At 34.4% G+C, this 16,671-nt stretch overlaps 2 protein-coding genes across 3 annotated transcripts in view; both read left to right on the top strand.

The window, feature by feature from the left end:
- Positions 1-3,286, top strand: part of LOC129266977 (uncharacterized) — a 33,019-nt gene extending 29,733 nt beyond the window's left edge. The window contains exons 15-16 of one of the 2 annotated variants that reach the window (XR_010294477.1): positions 34-1,714; positions 2,577-3,286. Coding sequence is in view for 1 of the 2 variants with exons in the window: in XM_064103856.1 (XP_063959926.1) it covers positions 34-293 (260 nt within the window). In the remaining variant the exon portion in view is untranslated. Of the gene's footprint in view, positions 1-33 lie in introns of both variants that reach the window. The other variant, XM_064103856.1, reaches the window with a different exon arrangement.
- A 5,260-nt stretch (positions 3,287-8,546) lies between these two features.
- On the top strand, positions 8,547-15,148 carry LOC135154901 (hemicentin-2-like). Its single transcript, XM_064103132.1, has 4 exons — positions 8,547-8,667; positions 11,817-12,164; positions 12,611-13,024; positions 13,626-15,148. The coding sequence occupies exons 1-4, from the start codon at positions 8,592-8,594 to the stop codon at positions 13,787-13,789; spliced, it is 1,002 nt and encodes a 333-aa protein (XP_063959202.1). The 5' UTR covers positions 8,547-8,591; the 3' UTR covers positions 13,790-15,148.
- The last annotated feature ends 1,523 nt before the right edge of the window (positions 15,149-16,671 follow it).

The raw sequence follows: 16,671 nt of genomic DNA, 5'->3' as shown, positions 1-16,671 counted from the left end.
TGTTCTTTAACCTCTATATTTTTTTATCTTCAGCTGCCTCAGCTACAGCATCTCCTACAGAGTCACCTACCGACCCCCTCAACATCTATCCCTTCAACTTGGATGCGGGGGAGATGACGGTCTACAGACTACGGCTCTCCTGTGACTGCGGCCTCAAGGAGGCAAAGAGGACCGACCCGGGAGCGCGCTGTGCCAGGATACTCCCTTACCACCAGCAGGAGTGGGGCGCCTACATGGGCACGTATGGGAACAGTTACTTCCGGGAGAGAATCAAAGAGGATCCAAAGGCATGAGTTTTGTTCTAGAGTGGTGCTAAGTACCTAAAATAAAGGTTGCACAGTACCTAAATATTTTCACACCAGCATTGGAACTCCCTCCCTTCTTCACTTTGTGAAATTGACAGCATAGAACTCTTAAACCGTCTCTCAAAACTCACTTATTTTGGCAGATGTGTAGTGATTAACTTTTTGGATGAGCCAGCGCCTATGAATGTTTTTAACAGATATGTGGCGCAATATAAATGCTGTGGATCATCATCATCATTGTGGCTAGGGTGGAAGTACATGTATGAAGATATAGAATATTATATCAATTTGTATCCACCCGTCAACGAGGTTTGAATGCACAACTATTAGCAGGTAAAGCTAATTCAGATATCTTCTGAATTCAAACAAAATTATGAAGACAAAATGGGACAAAAGAATAAGGCATGCTAATATTGTACAATGTTGTGAGGTTTAAGATTAATATGTAATTATGACTTCAAGATTTGAAAATTTATAATGCAGACTGCATATACAAATTTATGGAAAACTTGAGTAGAAATCCAAAGATAACAGTTGCCTTACTGATATTCAATAGATGAGACAAATCACAACAGGCAGACATATATTTGATACTATGATAAAAACTGCCAACCTTGTATCATAAAAAGAAGGATGCCAATATCCGTTTTCATTTTTGGTGATTTTATTTGACAAAATGCTAAGCATATTCGAGATAGTTTGGAATGAAAGCTAAATACTCTACAGGGATGTAAGTCAAAGAAATGATTCAAATATATATATATATATTTACAAAACCAGTGATGTCTTTCTATTTTATTTTTTCATGGTATGAGGGAATATGTAATGTTGTGTAATATCTATACACAATAGTAAAGCAAGGGATATATTTTGGCTGAATTATGCTTATACCCAAGATCAGAGTCCATTGTGAAAGAAAGTTCCTGTGTTGTAATAAATAGCAATTGATTTATTTTTGTTTAAATGCCAACACCCATTCTTTGTAGAGATAATTTTTAGGAGGTAATATATGTATGAGGCAAACACATTTAGATAAATCTTGACGAAGAAAAAAACTTTTTTCCACATTGAGCCCACTTTTGCCTTTATTCTTAAGTGCTGGTATTCTTTTTGATTTTTGTAAAGAATGTCTAAGTGGCTATTCACTTCATGAGGCAGTTTTGCAAAATTTCAGTACTAGGAACCAAATATACTTTTTCAAAGACACATCTTTACCGTTTCATTTACCTAATCTGATAATTTTTATTGTAAATAATAACAGTACTAACATAGTCAGAAAATGAAGTGGCTCAAATATTCCTTTTTGAATACAATTCACTGAGTTATTTAAATACATTTCAGGATATCTAGATTTACCAAGCAGTGATGGTAGTTGAAATAGTGAACATCTTTCCCAATTATTTTGTCTTGTGCATGTGATTTTGCTCAAACGTTGTCGCAATGAAATGTAGATAATCAAATATTGATATATGATGTCTTAATTTTGTCCCTTTGGTATCACAGTCTGGGGGATTTTTGGTAATGATTTGTATATTACATTTTGTCTCTGTGTATGTTATTCTAGTGTGAATCAGAACGCATAGAAACTCCGGGGGTACAATCAGTGTAAATTATTTAAAAAAAAATAATTTTATTAATTCAAAGGATTGGAAAACTTATTTTTTTGTTTATTCATATGTGTGCCCCTTATCCAAATCTGATATTTTCCAGTATTTGATCAAAGTGAGTCATATAGTAAAAACACAACAGTATATTATTTCATAGAAAATGTATATATCATGAATTATATTTTTAAATTCAAACAATTTAACCACCAGAGAACTATTTAGAAGGAACAATAGTTTCCAGCCATCCTATTTTTAATGCATAAAGGCCACCACACACCTTACGACTGTTCGCGATCCGATTTTGGAACGAATCGCATTTTACTCATTTTCTGAAAATGTGAATGGAACATATCATTTTATTTGAGGTTAAAATTAATTGAACAAATACTAATATAACAATTTTGAAAGATTGCAAGCCTTTATTTTGTAGTACAAGCAAAATTAGATTCAAATCGTAGCCAATCGTACGACTGCTGTGACGTCATTACGACTAGATATTAAATTTACTTTTATTCTAAGAAGGATGATAGCATAGTCACAGATATGAACATAGGTATTCGTAAGATGATTTAGAACATTACACAGTAAGATATTCCAAGTCTCAATGTTAGCATCAAATTCTACTACGTTTTATTCCAAAATCGGGTTGCAGACCAATTGTAAGGTGTGCGATCGCCTTAAGAGATATTTTATTCAACTGGTAAAAATTATTCAAGCTAAGGTATAAGGCTAGAAAAAATTGTAAATTTCTTTGCATTCGGTTCAGTATATTGAACAAAGGCTGATTGACATTTATACAGTACTAACATAATCCTTGATTTTACAGCATTTCATTTGCAATATTTGTGTACAGTATGTTTGAAATTTGGTGCATGGTTTTTAACAGTATGTAAACGCTTCTTGTTTTATTTTGCAATTATCTTTTTTTCTTTTGCATTATGTTAGTGTAAACTAAGTCTTTGTGTAGTAAATGGCCCGTATTCTGAAGTCGGGTTTAACTTAGACCACGGTCTATTTAACTGTGTGCTTAAATCATGAGGAGCCAAAATTTCAAAAATTCTGTTTGTATTGTATATTTCTTATGTATACTATTTCGTTTCATTTTGCTTTCATGATGAAGAAAAATACTTAAGTAATCATTCCCAGACAATATGAACAACTTAAGTCAAATGAGTTAATAAAGTGGATTTGTACTATCAGGGATTTGTCTCCCAATTGGCTATCCATAGTTAAACCACAACTTAAAATCAGGGTTTAATTGAAACCAGAGTTCAGAATACGGGCCAATGACTTTAATTTGGGAAGATATGGATATTTTTTCTAGTCAAATGATTTGAACAAATAAAAATATTTTATTGCCATTGTTTCACTCTACTCCTTAGTCAATTTTCATTTTTCTTTATTTTTAAGAAGTATATTCAATCCAGATTCAGTGGGCATTGATGAATAAATACCACCATCAACTGTTCATTAATGCATTTGTGCATTTATGTGATGTCTTTTTTAATGCCTAGCAAGGATTCAGGTGCACATGTATGCCGTGTTTGAACCAGTCTACAATTTAATTATATTTTCAATCAACAAGGATGTAAAGAAATCTGGGAAGGAAACAAATGGTGGAGATGATATTAGCTGTAATGACAGGCAGAAGATTGAGAAGAGAAGGTATAAAAGAAGGTAGTCTAGATCGGGGTGGGGGCTTTTTAATGCGAGTTGGTAGCACAAGCTGCTACAATACATTAATAACTGTTGACATTTTAGTAATATCCTTGGTTTTAATTGACTGAGAGCACTGGTCTCTGACTCTTACTATGATAACTGTATGCGTATGATACCTGTCAGTGAATGACAACTTGTAATTCCTGACATGCATCATGAACCGGTGCCCATGACCCTAGCAGGTATACCTCAATGTATGTTAAACAAGGTTAATCATTAACAGGTCTAGTGATACTAACGCGCCTAAAGTCTGGTTATGATGAAGTTCATAATAATACAAATATTGAAATAAGCAAACACTTTGAGATAAAGTTTGATTGTGTACATTCTGAGAAGCCCATTATAGCACCGTCTCATTCATATATTGATCCGTTCCTTCACCTTCTCTCCCCCTCTCTCTCTCTTTCATGTACCCTACAAACTCGCTATTTCCAATAACTACATGACTTTCTTCTCTGCTTCTAGTATCACTTATACCTTTTTTCTTTATCACTGTCATACTTTTCTACTGTCACTAAAAAAACTCCCAAGACTTCGTCAATTAACTGCCACCATGCAATTTCCGTTCACTCCTTCAGCTCTCTAAACTCTCATATCTGCATTTCTATGCACTTTAAAAAAATGTTTACCCAATATTGGGTAAAGTGGGAACATGCCTGTTGGTTGGGTAAAAAGATTCTTGATATTTTGTAAATTTTATGCATTGGTGCGTTGAAATAGCCCAATATGGGGTAAAAAGGATACACAGCAAACATGCATACATGTAATCCCTTTCTACTCACTTTTGGGTAAAATAATCAGTGTTTGTAGAGTGTATCTTTCATTTTTTCCTTAATTTTTGGCCCTGTGACATAAAGCTTAGTGATTGATCGTAGGGTTGCTTTCTATAATAATGGAGTGCATTGAGTATTGCGTATGATCAATTGTAAATATCAGTTGAACGATTAATTGCTGGACTCGGAACTAAGTTTATTGGATAAAGTGTTGAAAAGGGAGAATAAGAATCCATACAATAGAGTATCGTGGATGTCTTGTTTTATACATTGCCCTGCACTGTTAAAAATAATTCAAACAACGCTGTGTACTATGTGAATCGCATGGGAAGGAAATGAATGGTGGAGATGATATTAGCTGTAATAACAGGCAGAAGAGAAGGTATACAAGAAGTTATGAAAGAAGTCTACACTGTTAGAAAATTTATCCTTAAAATAAAAGAAGTTCGATCCTGCAGCAGAGTCTCGAGAACACCTGTAATCTTACCAGATTGCATAATATTACAGGAAATTGGTATTTGGTGATGTATGGAACCTTACAAATTTCCTTAAACAAAACACCATTTTCCCCTTTTTAAACAGACCTGGGGTCCGTTGCAGAAAGAGTTGCGTTTAAACGCAAGTCAAAAAATCAATCGCAAGTCCCAAATGCACGCTGTTGATTGGTTGAAAATCAAGTTGCGCATGATTTTTAGAGTTGCGATTGATTGCAACTCTTTCTGCAACGGGCCCCTGTTCTGTTAAATTGCAGAAAATTTCCTGTCTTATGAATTTACAGAATGATTCTGTTATTGCTGTAAAATCGGGGCTTTTTAAACAGTAGATCTGAGTGGGGGCGTTCTTGATATCAAGCTTCTGTAAATTTATTACTGTTGATGTGTTATTTATATCCTTGGTTTTGGTTATCAGAGAGCACTGTCTGGTCTCTGACTCCAGTAGCGTACCGTGACTCGGAGGAGACAAAGCATTGGGGGGGGGGGGGGGGCACAGCATTGTTCACAGACAATGCAGTGCCCCCCCATGCTTTGTCTCCTCCGAGTCACGGTACGCTACTGTCTGACTCTATGATAACTTGACAGTGAATGACAACTAAGTTAAGTTGTCATTCACTGTCATTCACTGTCAAGTTATGTTATTGCTGACAAGCTTCATGAAATGGCGGCAAGTAGACCTCATGAAGTATGTAAAGTAAGGTTAATCATTAACAATATTTATGATACTAACGCCACTAAATGCAAGTTATGATCAGGTGATCAAGTGTCAATAAAATATTGCAATTACTGACAAGCTTCATGAAATGGTGCCCATGACCCTAGCAGGTAGACCTCATAATGTATGTTATATAAGGTTAACCATTAACCAGATTAATGATACTAACGCCCCTTAATATGGGGTATGATGAGGTGATCAAGTATCACAAAAAAATATTGCAATAAGCAAACACTTGGAGATAGATTTTGAGCGTGTACATTCTGAGAAACCCATAAGTTTTATAGCGCCGTCTCATAGATTCATTCCTCTACCTTCTCTCTCTCTCTCTCTCTCTCTTTCTCTTTCTCTCTCTCTCTCTCGTGTACCTTACAAGCTCGCTATATCCAATAACTACATGACTTTCTTCTCTGCTTCTAGTATCACTTATACCTTTATTCTTTATCACTGTCATATACTTTTCTACTGTCACTAAAATAACTCCCAAGACTTCGTCAATTAACTGCCACCATGCAGTTTCCTTTTACTCCTTCAGCTCTCTAAACTCTTATATCTGTATTTCTATGCACTTTAAAAAAGGTTTACCCAATATTAGGTAAAGTGGGAATATGCATGTTGGTTGGGTAAAAAGATACTTAATATTTTGTAAATTTTATGCATTGGTGCGTTTAAATAGACCAATATTGGGTAAAAAAGATACACAGCAAACATACATACATGTAATCCCTTTCTATTTACTTTTGGGTAAAATAATTAGTGTTTTTAGAGTGTATCTTTCATTTTCCTTAATGTTTGGCCCTGTGACATAAAGCTTAGTGATTGATCGTAGGGTTGCTTTCTATAATTATAGAGTGCATAGAGTATTGTGTATGATCAATCGTAAATATCAGTTGAACGATTAATTGCTGGACTCAGAACTAAGTCCAGTGGATAGAGTATTGAAAAGGAAGAATAAGAATCCATACAATAGAGTCGTGAATGTTTTGTTTCATACATTGCCCTGAATTATATTGTAAATCCTGAACCGTAATCATATCTTCTTGAACAAAACGATGGAAACACAGAATGCGAGCTGATACCATTTGGTGAAAGGGGCCTCTTCCCAATGGGGAAAAATATTGTGTATTTGAAATGACGAAGGTGCACAATGTACAGGTATGTAGTAAATGTTCTGGCATTCTTTCACATTCATGTGCTTAAGCTCAGTTGTCAGATATACAGCGCGTATCAATAAAAAAGTTTATACACTATGAAAAAGCTTTGGGAATTGAAAAATAAACAACACGGGGATAATTTTTTTCCACATAATTATATTCTTGGGTGTGGGTCTCAACTGTTAAATGGAAGTAAAAATTTAGACAGAATGTAAGGCCTACATTTGAGTGAGCACTCCATTTTTGTAACGTGGCACACGTGAGAAATCGGTTTGTGCAGAAATGCTCATTTTTTCGATGAGTCAAGGAAAAAGTCCAAAACAAACTGAGCGCGCGGCACATTTCTGATACATTTATATCATATTGCTAGCCAATTGAAATAAAACAGATACATTTCAACACTTTTTAAACAACTTTGCCACCCAAATTAACATTTTAACACTCGGCAAGCCCAACCTTTACCCTTCTTTATGCAAGCTTCATCTGAGGACATTACTGAATGTTTCAGACATCTCCAGCATTTTTCACAAAGTTTTTTTCATTCATAAAGTGGGTTTACATTTGATATTACATTTAAAATACTTCTTTCTCTACACTTTCCCCCAGCTTGGCAATGATTAACAGAAGGAAAACCAAGCATAGACCATGACATGCTCATTGTATAGCAGATATCATCACGATTATGGCCTTGGTGTGTGGGAATGGGGGTGCAATGACGTTCTATGAAGTGTTTTGGGCAAAGAAAATGTAAAAGATATCTTCTTATCAATCTTCCTCGCTAAATTCTATGTGTTCATGATCATTGTCTACTTTTATTCATACAGCTATTTCCGAGTTCTGCGCAAATCACATTTTTCACGAACTTTTCAAAAGTAAGTGGTGCTCACTCAAGCGGATTTCTTGACAGTTATATCAACATTTGCTTAAAGGGATGATCCGGGCTGAAAGTATTTACAGCTTAATAAATAGAGTAGAATTCACTGAGCAAAATGCTGAAAATTTCATCAAAATCGGGTAACAAATAACAAAGTTATTGAATTTTAAAGGTTAGTAATATTTTGTGAAAACAGTCCTCATGAATATTCATTAGGTGGGCTGATGATGTCACATCTCCACTTGTTCTTTTGTATTTTATTATATGAAATTAGGTTTATTCAATTTTTTTCCTCCAAGAACTAGAAAATTGGATTAAAAACTGATTTAGTGCATTAGATATGTATTGCTTCAACTTATTTCATTATAAGGGAGACATATTATCCACACAAGTATGAAATAATGGAAAAAATTATGATTTTATGTAATAACATAAGAAAACGGAAAGTGGAGATGTGACATCATCAGCCCACCTAATGAATATTCATGACGACTGTTTTCACAAAATATTGCTTAACTTCAAACTTCAATAACTTTGTTATTTGTTATCCGATTTTGATGAAATTTTCAGCATTTTGCTCAGTGAATTCTACTCTATGTAATAAGATATAAATATTTTCAGCCTGGACCATCCCTTTAAAGAGATCTGTACCAATGTTTAAATGTGGAAAAAGCTTCAGAATATCATAAATATATAATTTTACAGAATGGTCTCTTGGTGTGGACTTTATTGATACGCACTGTATATTTGGCAACATGTCAAACAGGCAATCATTAACTTTATCAAAGTTTGTTTGAAATCTGCAGTTTACATAGATTTATGATTTTAGATACATATCTCATAAATCATAATGTAAACATTGATATCTGTGTATTTATGCACTGATTCAAGTGAAATGCAGCTTTATACTGTATATATGTTACATGACTCACCATGCCGCGTAGCTGAAGATGGCGGTTCCCAAAAGACAACTGGTTCTCTGGATAATATCTGTTGTGAACGTGTGCTCCTTCATGTACTTTCCAGGTTGGTAGTAAAGGTTTTGGACACGCTATGATAAAAAAAAATGTCCTGAAGTAGTGTTTGATCATGCTTACATTAAAAAGGTTCTTTAATAGTGTTTTATAATGGTTTATTACTTTCTAATGTATTGGTATGGAAACTGTTGTTTGTCTCGCCTGCATAGCAGAAGCGAGACAAAGCTGCTGCTTGTCGGGGGGGGGGGGGGGGCATCAGGGTCGTCAACAACAAATCCTTGACAAGTTAAGTTTCTTTTAAATGTCATGACTTAGAAATATGAGGACCCATTCTCTGAAACTTGCACATAAGGGTAAATAAATGTCACTCATAATTTGGCTCGAATTTCAGGTTGTGGTATCAACATAAACAATCACTTAAACAAGTTTTGGATTTTCTGAAGTGATTTGGAACGTTTAAGTCCTTATTCCATAAGTCTTAGCAGCTACTATTGCACTGGCATATCCGGGGGTGACAGCCGCCCCCCTTGAGAGCCATAATAAACAATTGTAATATAAATATACGGCTTTTACCCAAGTGTGTCCGCCTTTTGAAAGTGGGTACTTTTTTAGAGAAGCACAAAAAAAGGTTTTCATGTAATTTTTAAAGATCATTTTGACTGTAAAATATTTGAGCAGCAAAAAAAAAAAAAAAAAAAAAGAAGAAAAAAGTAAGAAGAAAAAAGGGTCCTCGCTTTCAAAGGGGGGGGGGCACACTTTGGTAAAAATGGCATATTTGCATAAAAAATTTGAATATGACTCTCAAACAGGGAGGCAAGAGCCGGATGTGCCCCCTGATATCCAGTTGTATTTTTTTTTCTATTTCTTTCACCCCACCTTTCAGTTAAACATTTATAGTATTATTCACAGTTCACACATATTTCTTTTATGTAAAAATACCAAAGATTTAAAGGAATCAGTCTCGACTAGGTAATTTCTCATTAATTTTTACTCTATATTTAAGATCTCTTACGAGTGTAATAGTAGTATTTCATTCCCATTTATTTAATTCAAGTCAATGTTTATGTTGAGCAGTTGAATTAAAGTTAGTTCCCCATTGAGCAGTAATGTCAATTCTACCAGGATAAATGCAATAGCTAATGCACATTTTAAGAAGATTAGGTCATTATTTTCATTATGCTGTTTTTAATAATTCAATAGTATTTTATCGATACTTTCAATAAAACATGTAAATATAGATCAATAAGGATACATTCATACTTTTTGTGTTTATACATAGCAATGTATATAACAAAGTAAGTACGAGTTCGTTACAATTGTTGCTTATGTAATAGAAAAGGTTAGTACAGAAAAAAAGGAGTATAGACCAAAAAAAAATCGTAATCTTTTTAGCAGTGATTGGAATTAAATAGTGGCTTAATACATTTCCATTTTCTTTGGTGGAGATATAATTTTCCCTTCCTTTTGGTGATGTGCATTTCTTCTATGTACGAATAAAGCAACATTCTTTTTAAATAGTCAATGCTTGGCTTATTGTTACCATTTAGGCTTGTGTAAAAACACCTCTTTGCTATAAGTAAGACATGTTTCATCTAATCATTTTAGCATCTTGTTGTTTATGTAAAAATCTAACAACTACGGTCCGTTTGTCTAGTGTAAAAAATCCAACATCGATAAATAAGCTGTAAATTAGTTCCAAAATATATTTACATAGTTCCAATACCAAAGCCCTTACATCCCAATAAACCGTATTATTTTATTATCACAATTTTTTTTATTCAATGCTTTAAATGTGGTTTGATACACCCCTGTTGCACCACAAATTGTCGCCCCGCGACAATTTGTGCAAAATTTGACACCACAAAATGTCAGCCCGGCACAAATTGTCGCCTCAGTTTGTAGAGGAGGGGACACCACAAATTGTCACCCCATTTCACTTAACACTTTATAACAAACAAACAAAATAGGTCATGTAGAGTTGCAAATGCAACTAGACCATTTTGCTATTACACGAATTAGTCATTAGACCAAATGAGAATTAAACCAAGTATATATTAGACCAATTGAAAATCAGACCAAATTATTAGTAGACCAAATGGGTTAAGCCCATGTGTTATTAGACAAACGGAGAATTAGTCAAACTGCTGTTAGCATTGTTAGACCGTGTGGATAAAAACTGCTGCTGCTCTCTACATTCGCCTCCCCAAAGGTAAATTGCCAGTTGGTCTAAACCAGATTTGACTAATGGCCGTTAAGCCTCCTAAACATGGTCCAATTCCATTTCGTCTACAGCCAGTTTACCTTTTTGGTCTAATTGTCATTTTGCTTATTTACCAGTTCGTCTAATTTTCATTTGGTGTAATATCTATTCCGTTTAATATCTAATTGGTCTAACACTACTTGGTCAATTGCTGTAACAGACTGGATATATTTATTTGGGATTTGGATGACGAAAATGTGATTAGACCATTCGGTTATTCGACTATTCAGCAATTTTACCGATCAATTATATTCGACCAAGTCCTATACATTAGTCCAAGTGGAAATAAGACCAAACTGTTACTAGAGTAAATGGGTTTAGCTCGTATGGTATTAGACGATCAGAGAGTTTGATCAAATTCTACTGCTAGACCAAGTAGCTATACCCCCCCCCAAAAAAAAAAAAAAAAAAAAATGAATGAAAAAACTAATAATAATAAATAATATTAATAGTAATATTTCACACACACAGTCACGCACAAACTTACACACCCTTACCAACACAACACTCACCTTTACACAACGCACATAACCTTTCCACGATCAACGACACACGCCAGGACGCACATACACTACACACAAGCCTGGTGGTTGACAATTTGTATTGGGCGACAATTGTTCTAGATTTCTTTTTGCCGACACAAATTGGCTCAATATGCTTAAAAATTGAGACCGGCACGTGCAGCACAAATTGTCGCGGGGCGACAATTTTTGTGTGGTCCAATACCCCCCCTCCAAAATAATAATGATAATACTTCGACACTTTAGATGTTACTGAACTAGGTTCCCTATATATTTGAAATAACTTTATATAAAAAAAAATCATAGATTAATGAAAACTTGATGTATTCTTTGCTGAATAGAATGAAATGAGAAAAGACTCCGAATATTACAAAAAGTGTGTGTTCTATTGTGAATAATATTATCTGTGTCATATAGGGATTCACGGGGATGTTCCTGATGATGTTGTCTACACTGAGCTCCACAAAGATGTAAGAATAGGAGATAGAGCAGTTCTGACATGTCAGTTTCGAGGTTCACCTATGGCTGTCTCCTGGAAGAAAGGTGACGACCCAAGAAATTCACCAAACCTCGTCTCAAGGGTTCCTTCTGATGATGTCACTGGTAAATGCGAACGTCGACGTGTGTGTGACATCATGGGAATGAATGAAAATTATTCCCTGATCATCAAAGAAGTCAGTATTTCCGAACAAGGTAGATATATCTGCAGAGTTTCCAACTACAAGGGGAACATCATACACAACTTTACAGATGTCAGTTTATATGGTAAGATTATAGCCCCCCGTTGAATATATTATGGTAAACACATTTTACCAGATGAATATATTTTGGAGAGCTCATTGGCATTGAGATGATCTTGGCATGGAACATAATATGCATTTTAATCCTACATTCAAATACAATAATGTAAACGCTATAAGCACTCTTGAGAACTATGTGTGACATAAAAAATCGAACATCTCTCATATTCTTTGACCGTTGAATATTTTTAGTGTATTTTGCATAGACAATACTAATACTTTTTAATAAAAGATCAATATGCTTGTCTTATTGAGGTATTAAACATGTTACAAAATAAAACTATAACGTAATTACGAGATATACATGTACTATATTGCTGAAAAAAAAACATAATCATGAATAGCATTGATGCTGATGATTGCAATGGCGATATCATATTTAAAACATCCCATTTTATTTTTATCTTTTAGCTCCCCCGAAAGAACCCTATCCAGTTATCGATGGGTGTACCAATAATGTGTCATCGGTCAGCAACTCAGAGACTTGCAGTGTCTTGGCCAACCGAACTATTAACTTAACCTGCTCGGTGACTAATTACTATCCTGATATAGAACTTTTCTTCTTGCATGGAACTAGACAACTAACTACCATAAATAAAAAAGAGCAAACTAATATTGATTCAACAAAAAACATGTCAATTTCCATCGAAGCTAGCCCAAGTGAAACTTTATACACATGTGTTGCGTCAAATGTACCCGGGTCGAGAGAACGGAAAGCCGCATCGATCTTGGTGGAATCATCTATTTTTATTCCATCAGAAACAATACCAGGAACTGTTGAGACTATGAAAGAAGGAAGTCCTGTTACCATAGCAGTGACGATTGGTATTGTTTAATCTATTTTCAATCAATTTCATTTTGCTCTATATACGAATGGCACAAAATACTGTTAACCTAAAATGCCCCGAATCGATTAGTATCCGCTCTCAAGAAAAGGAAAATGTTAGGAGAATGTGATGTTATAATCTTTCAACTGATGTAATAATACAAAAAATCCCTTTCTCTCGAAATGGGTTTTTGGTAGAACGCCACGGGGGCACATCGAGAAAAGTAGAATGTTACTAATAGTAATAATAATGATAACAGTACATTTATAATAATAGTTATAATGATAATAATAATAACAATAATGTATAATGATAATAATTATTATTATAATAAATACAATAACAATAAGAAGAATAATTACGCAAACACCTTATCCCCCGATAGAAGGATAAAAAGCCTGTGATTATGGAATGAGGACCTGATTTCTTTTTTTTTTTAATAAGCCAAGCATAAACCATGTAAATTGAGATAATTTTGTACATTTTAATTAATGAACGTGAATAGCATGACTAACACGAGTAAGCACCTTGTTAAGTAAAGATTTTACCAGCTATCACAATCATAGCTCATCTATTAAAATGTGGGGATTTTTTTTCAGTTATTCTGATGGTTTTCCTTGGGGCTGCAGTGGTTTTCATTCTTTGGAAATGGACACGTCGGCATACTCACACTGATGGAATACAAGGTAATTTTGCTATAAAAACAATAAGCATATGTAATAAATGCAATTATATCCCTATTTATTGCAGAAATAATTTCTAATTTTAGTAACCTAAGTTACCCATACGCCTTAGCATTTTAGTTTTGTATGATAAAATATTTTTTTACAAGATTATGTACCAAGGCTTGTGAGGTCTTATGTTTCTCGCGAAAGTCAAGCTCCCATTGAAAAAATCATGATATTCCGGTCAGGGCACAGTATTGGACTGGTTTAAGAATTCTTTGCTTGTAGGAAACAATTTTGTCTCTATAAAATGATTAACTCTGGTTACAGAACATGTCCTGTTCCTTGGGGATCTCTCTTCTGTCTGCAACTATGTATTGTATACATTAATTGTTTTCATTACACATCTGATGCTTTTTTATTCATTTTAATACATGTTACATGTGTATTCGAGTTAGTGTTATTCCCACAAAAATCCTTATTTCCATTTGAAAATGTAAATTGTGAACTAAGATAGTGCCGTCATTGACTGGATTATCTGCAGAAAACAAGTTACATGCTTTTAAATTGGATATAGAGAGAGATTGGTTCCAAGAGATTTTGATAGAGTAATCTATCAGCTTCTGTCTGTCTGTTTCTATATATCTATCTATCTATCTCTCCCCTTCTCACTTCCGATTAAAGTTTAAAAGTATGCTAATGTACATGGAGATCTGGATCTGTTTCAATATCATTTCTGTTATTGTTACCTCATTCAATCTCATATTTGGTCGGGGGCAATTTAGGCAATCAGATATGCATACTGATTTACATATGTACACATTTATATTACAAAGAATATGGGACTGTACATCGCAATTGCTTTCATTTGAGACTTTTCGCATTTACCCCCTGTTTACTACATGGTAATTCTTTACAACACCCAAACTCCTCTGAAAATGCAAGTCAAATCACAACGGAGAGCTGATAGTTTTTTGTCGAAAGTTGATGGACAGAGGGACAGCATCGGAATCTCTTGACTCTGGACAACTACATATTTGCAAGTGTTCGTCCGGTGCAAATCTTCAGATGATCTGCCTGCCAATCCACCAACTTTGGACAAAGTGCTCTCAGTTCTCCATTGTGATTTTAATTTGCATTTTCAAAGAAATCGATGCGTTGTACAGAGATTATCCGTAGTAAATGCGAACACTACCTTGTTTGTTTGTTTTATTTCCGTGTATAAAATAACAAGTACAAATAGTACATACAAATACGTATAACATGAGATGATGAGGTCAATGTTAAGATACAATAATAAAATGTAAGAAATAAAGTAAATTATACGGCTGGTAATCCATATTCAGCTGCAATAATGCATTGCTGCTGGTCTTCCATAGAGCCAGTCTACTTGCAAAAAGGCTATGATTACCATAATGTAAAGGAAGTTGACCATCAGACATAAAAGTGTAATAATTAAGAACAAAGAAAAATCATATAACATACACCTACCCCCCCCCGGTACAAATCAGTGATTTAATTTCATTTATCACAGATATATTTTAAAAAATATATTTCAAAAAGAATGGGAAGTGGTGACATTACGCACACACAAAGGGATTCTGTTGAATTCAGAGGCAGCTCGGTAAGAGAAAGATCTTTTACTACTATTGGTTCCAGGTCTGGGTAAACATATATTATTTTTTATTTCTAAGAGGTTAAGGAGTAGCTTTTGTATGAAACATATTTTTTATATATTCAATGGACATTTTGTTACTAATCTTTTACATGAATAATATCAAGTGAGTATACTGTCTCTTTTGAATAGTGTCCCAACCCAGAATAGAATGAATTTGAGAAGTTGAAGTGTGTGAATAGGGGTAAATTTTCAAGATTATCCTTCCAGCTCTATTTTGATTTTTTTAAGTTGGTTAAGTAGAAATTTGTTTGCACATTGATAGATAATGTCATCATAATCAAAATGAGGTAAAATTATTGAGTTATATATTATTACTTTAATTCTGACAAATTTACAAAATGCTTTAGCCGTGCAATATAACCAATAATTATCCCCAGTTTTTTTACATAAATAATTTAAGTGATAATTCCACCTCATGTTTTCATCCACAAAGACACATAGATACTTTAAAAAGCTTTTTACTTGAGTCAGCAAATGACAGTCAATTTTTAGTTGTAAATGGTGTGACCTTTAAAGCATTTTTGGCGTTCCAATCAACATGCTTACAGTTTTATCATAGTTTATTTTCAAATTATTCCTGTTCATCCAGGCAGATAGACTTTCCAGTGCCTTATTAAGAACGAGTTCGATAACTCTAACATCTTTATGTGAGAAATATATTACTGTGTGGTCAGCATGCGGTGTACGGTGCACTCTTTAAATACAGAAATTACATCATCAATAAATGAAATTAACAGTAAGGGTCCAAGGAGAGATCCCTGGGGGTACTCCCTTAAAAAATGACCCTTTCTTCTGATAAATTTCCAATAATGGATGTACATATTCTTCTATTAGTCAAATAACTTTTGAACCAATGCAATTCATCACCAGATATACCAATATTTTTAAGTTTGGATAAGAGAATTGCATGATCGACCAGGTCGAAAGCCTTTTGGAGGTCTATAAAAATAGCCCCTGTATACTGCCCATTGTCCATACAATGAAACCAGTCATCCGTTACCTCAGCAAGAGAAGTAATGGTGGAGTGTTGGTCCTTTAGGCAGGTACATGTAGGATATGTGTGTACATCCATTGTGCCAGGGCTGCATTGTGCATATTCACTGTAGAGTATGCATGAATAACATTATAATGGGTCATTACATAGCACTACATAATGTCGTACAATATTATACATATAGTGCCAGTGGCGGAATTAGCCCAACATTTTTAAGGGGGGGGGGGGGGGGCTAGATATGGCGTACGTAAAATTGATAAGAAGTTGCGAGCAAACGAAAATTAAGACATTTTTATTACAAAAATCCA

Source organism: Lytechinus pictus, chromosome 8 (genome assembly GCF_037042905.1).
Source record: "Lytechinus pictus isolate F3 Inbred chromosome 8, Lp3.0, whole genome shotgun sequence".
Classification (NCBI taxonomy): Eukaryota; Metazoa; Echinodermata; class Echinoidea; order Temnopleuroida; family Toxopneustidae; genus Lytechinus; species Lytechinus pictus.
The sequence above is the reverse complement of the archived record's forward strand: the minus strand, read 5'-3'. Positions and strand labels throughout refer to the sequence as shown.

Excerpts from the sequence above, each read along its gene's own strand:
- LOC135154901 (XM_064103132.1), top strand. The coding sequence starts at position 8,592 with ATGGCGGTTCCCAAAAGACAACTGGTTCTCTGGATAATATCTGTTGTG. Across the intron at positions 12,165-12,610 it reads TACAGATGTCAGTTTATATG|CTCCCCCGAAAGAACCCTAT; the intron begins GTAAGATTATAG and ends TTTATCTTTTAG. Across the intron at positions 13,025-13,625 it reads TACCATAGCAGTGACGATTG|TTATTCTGATGGTTTTCCTT; the intron begins GTATTGTTTAAT and ends ATTTTTTTTCAG.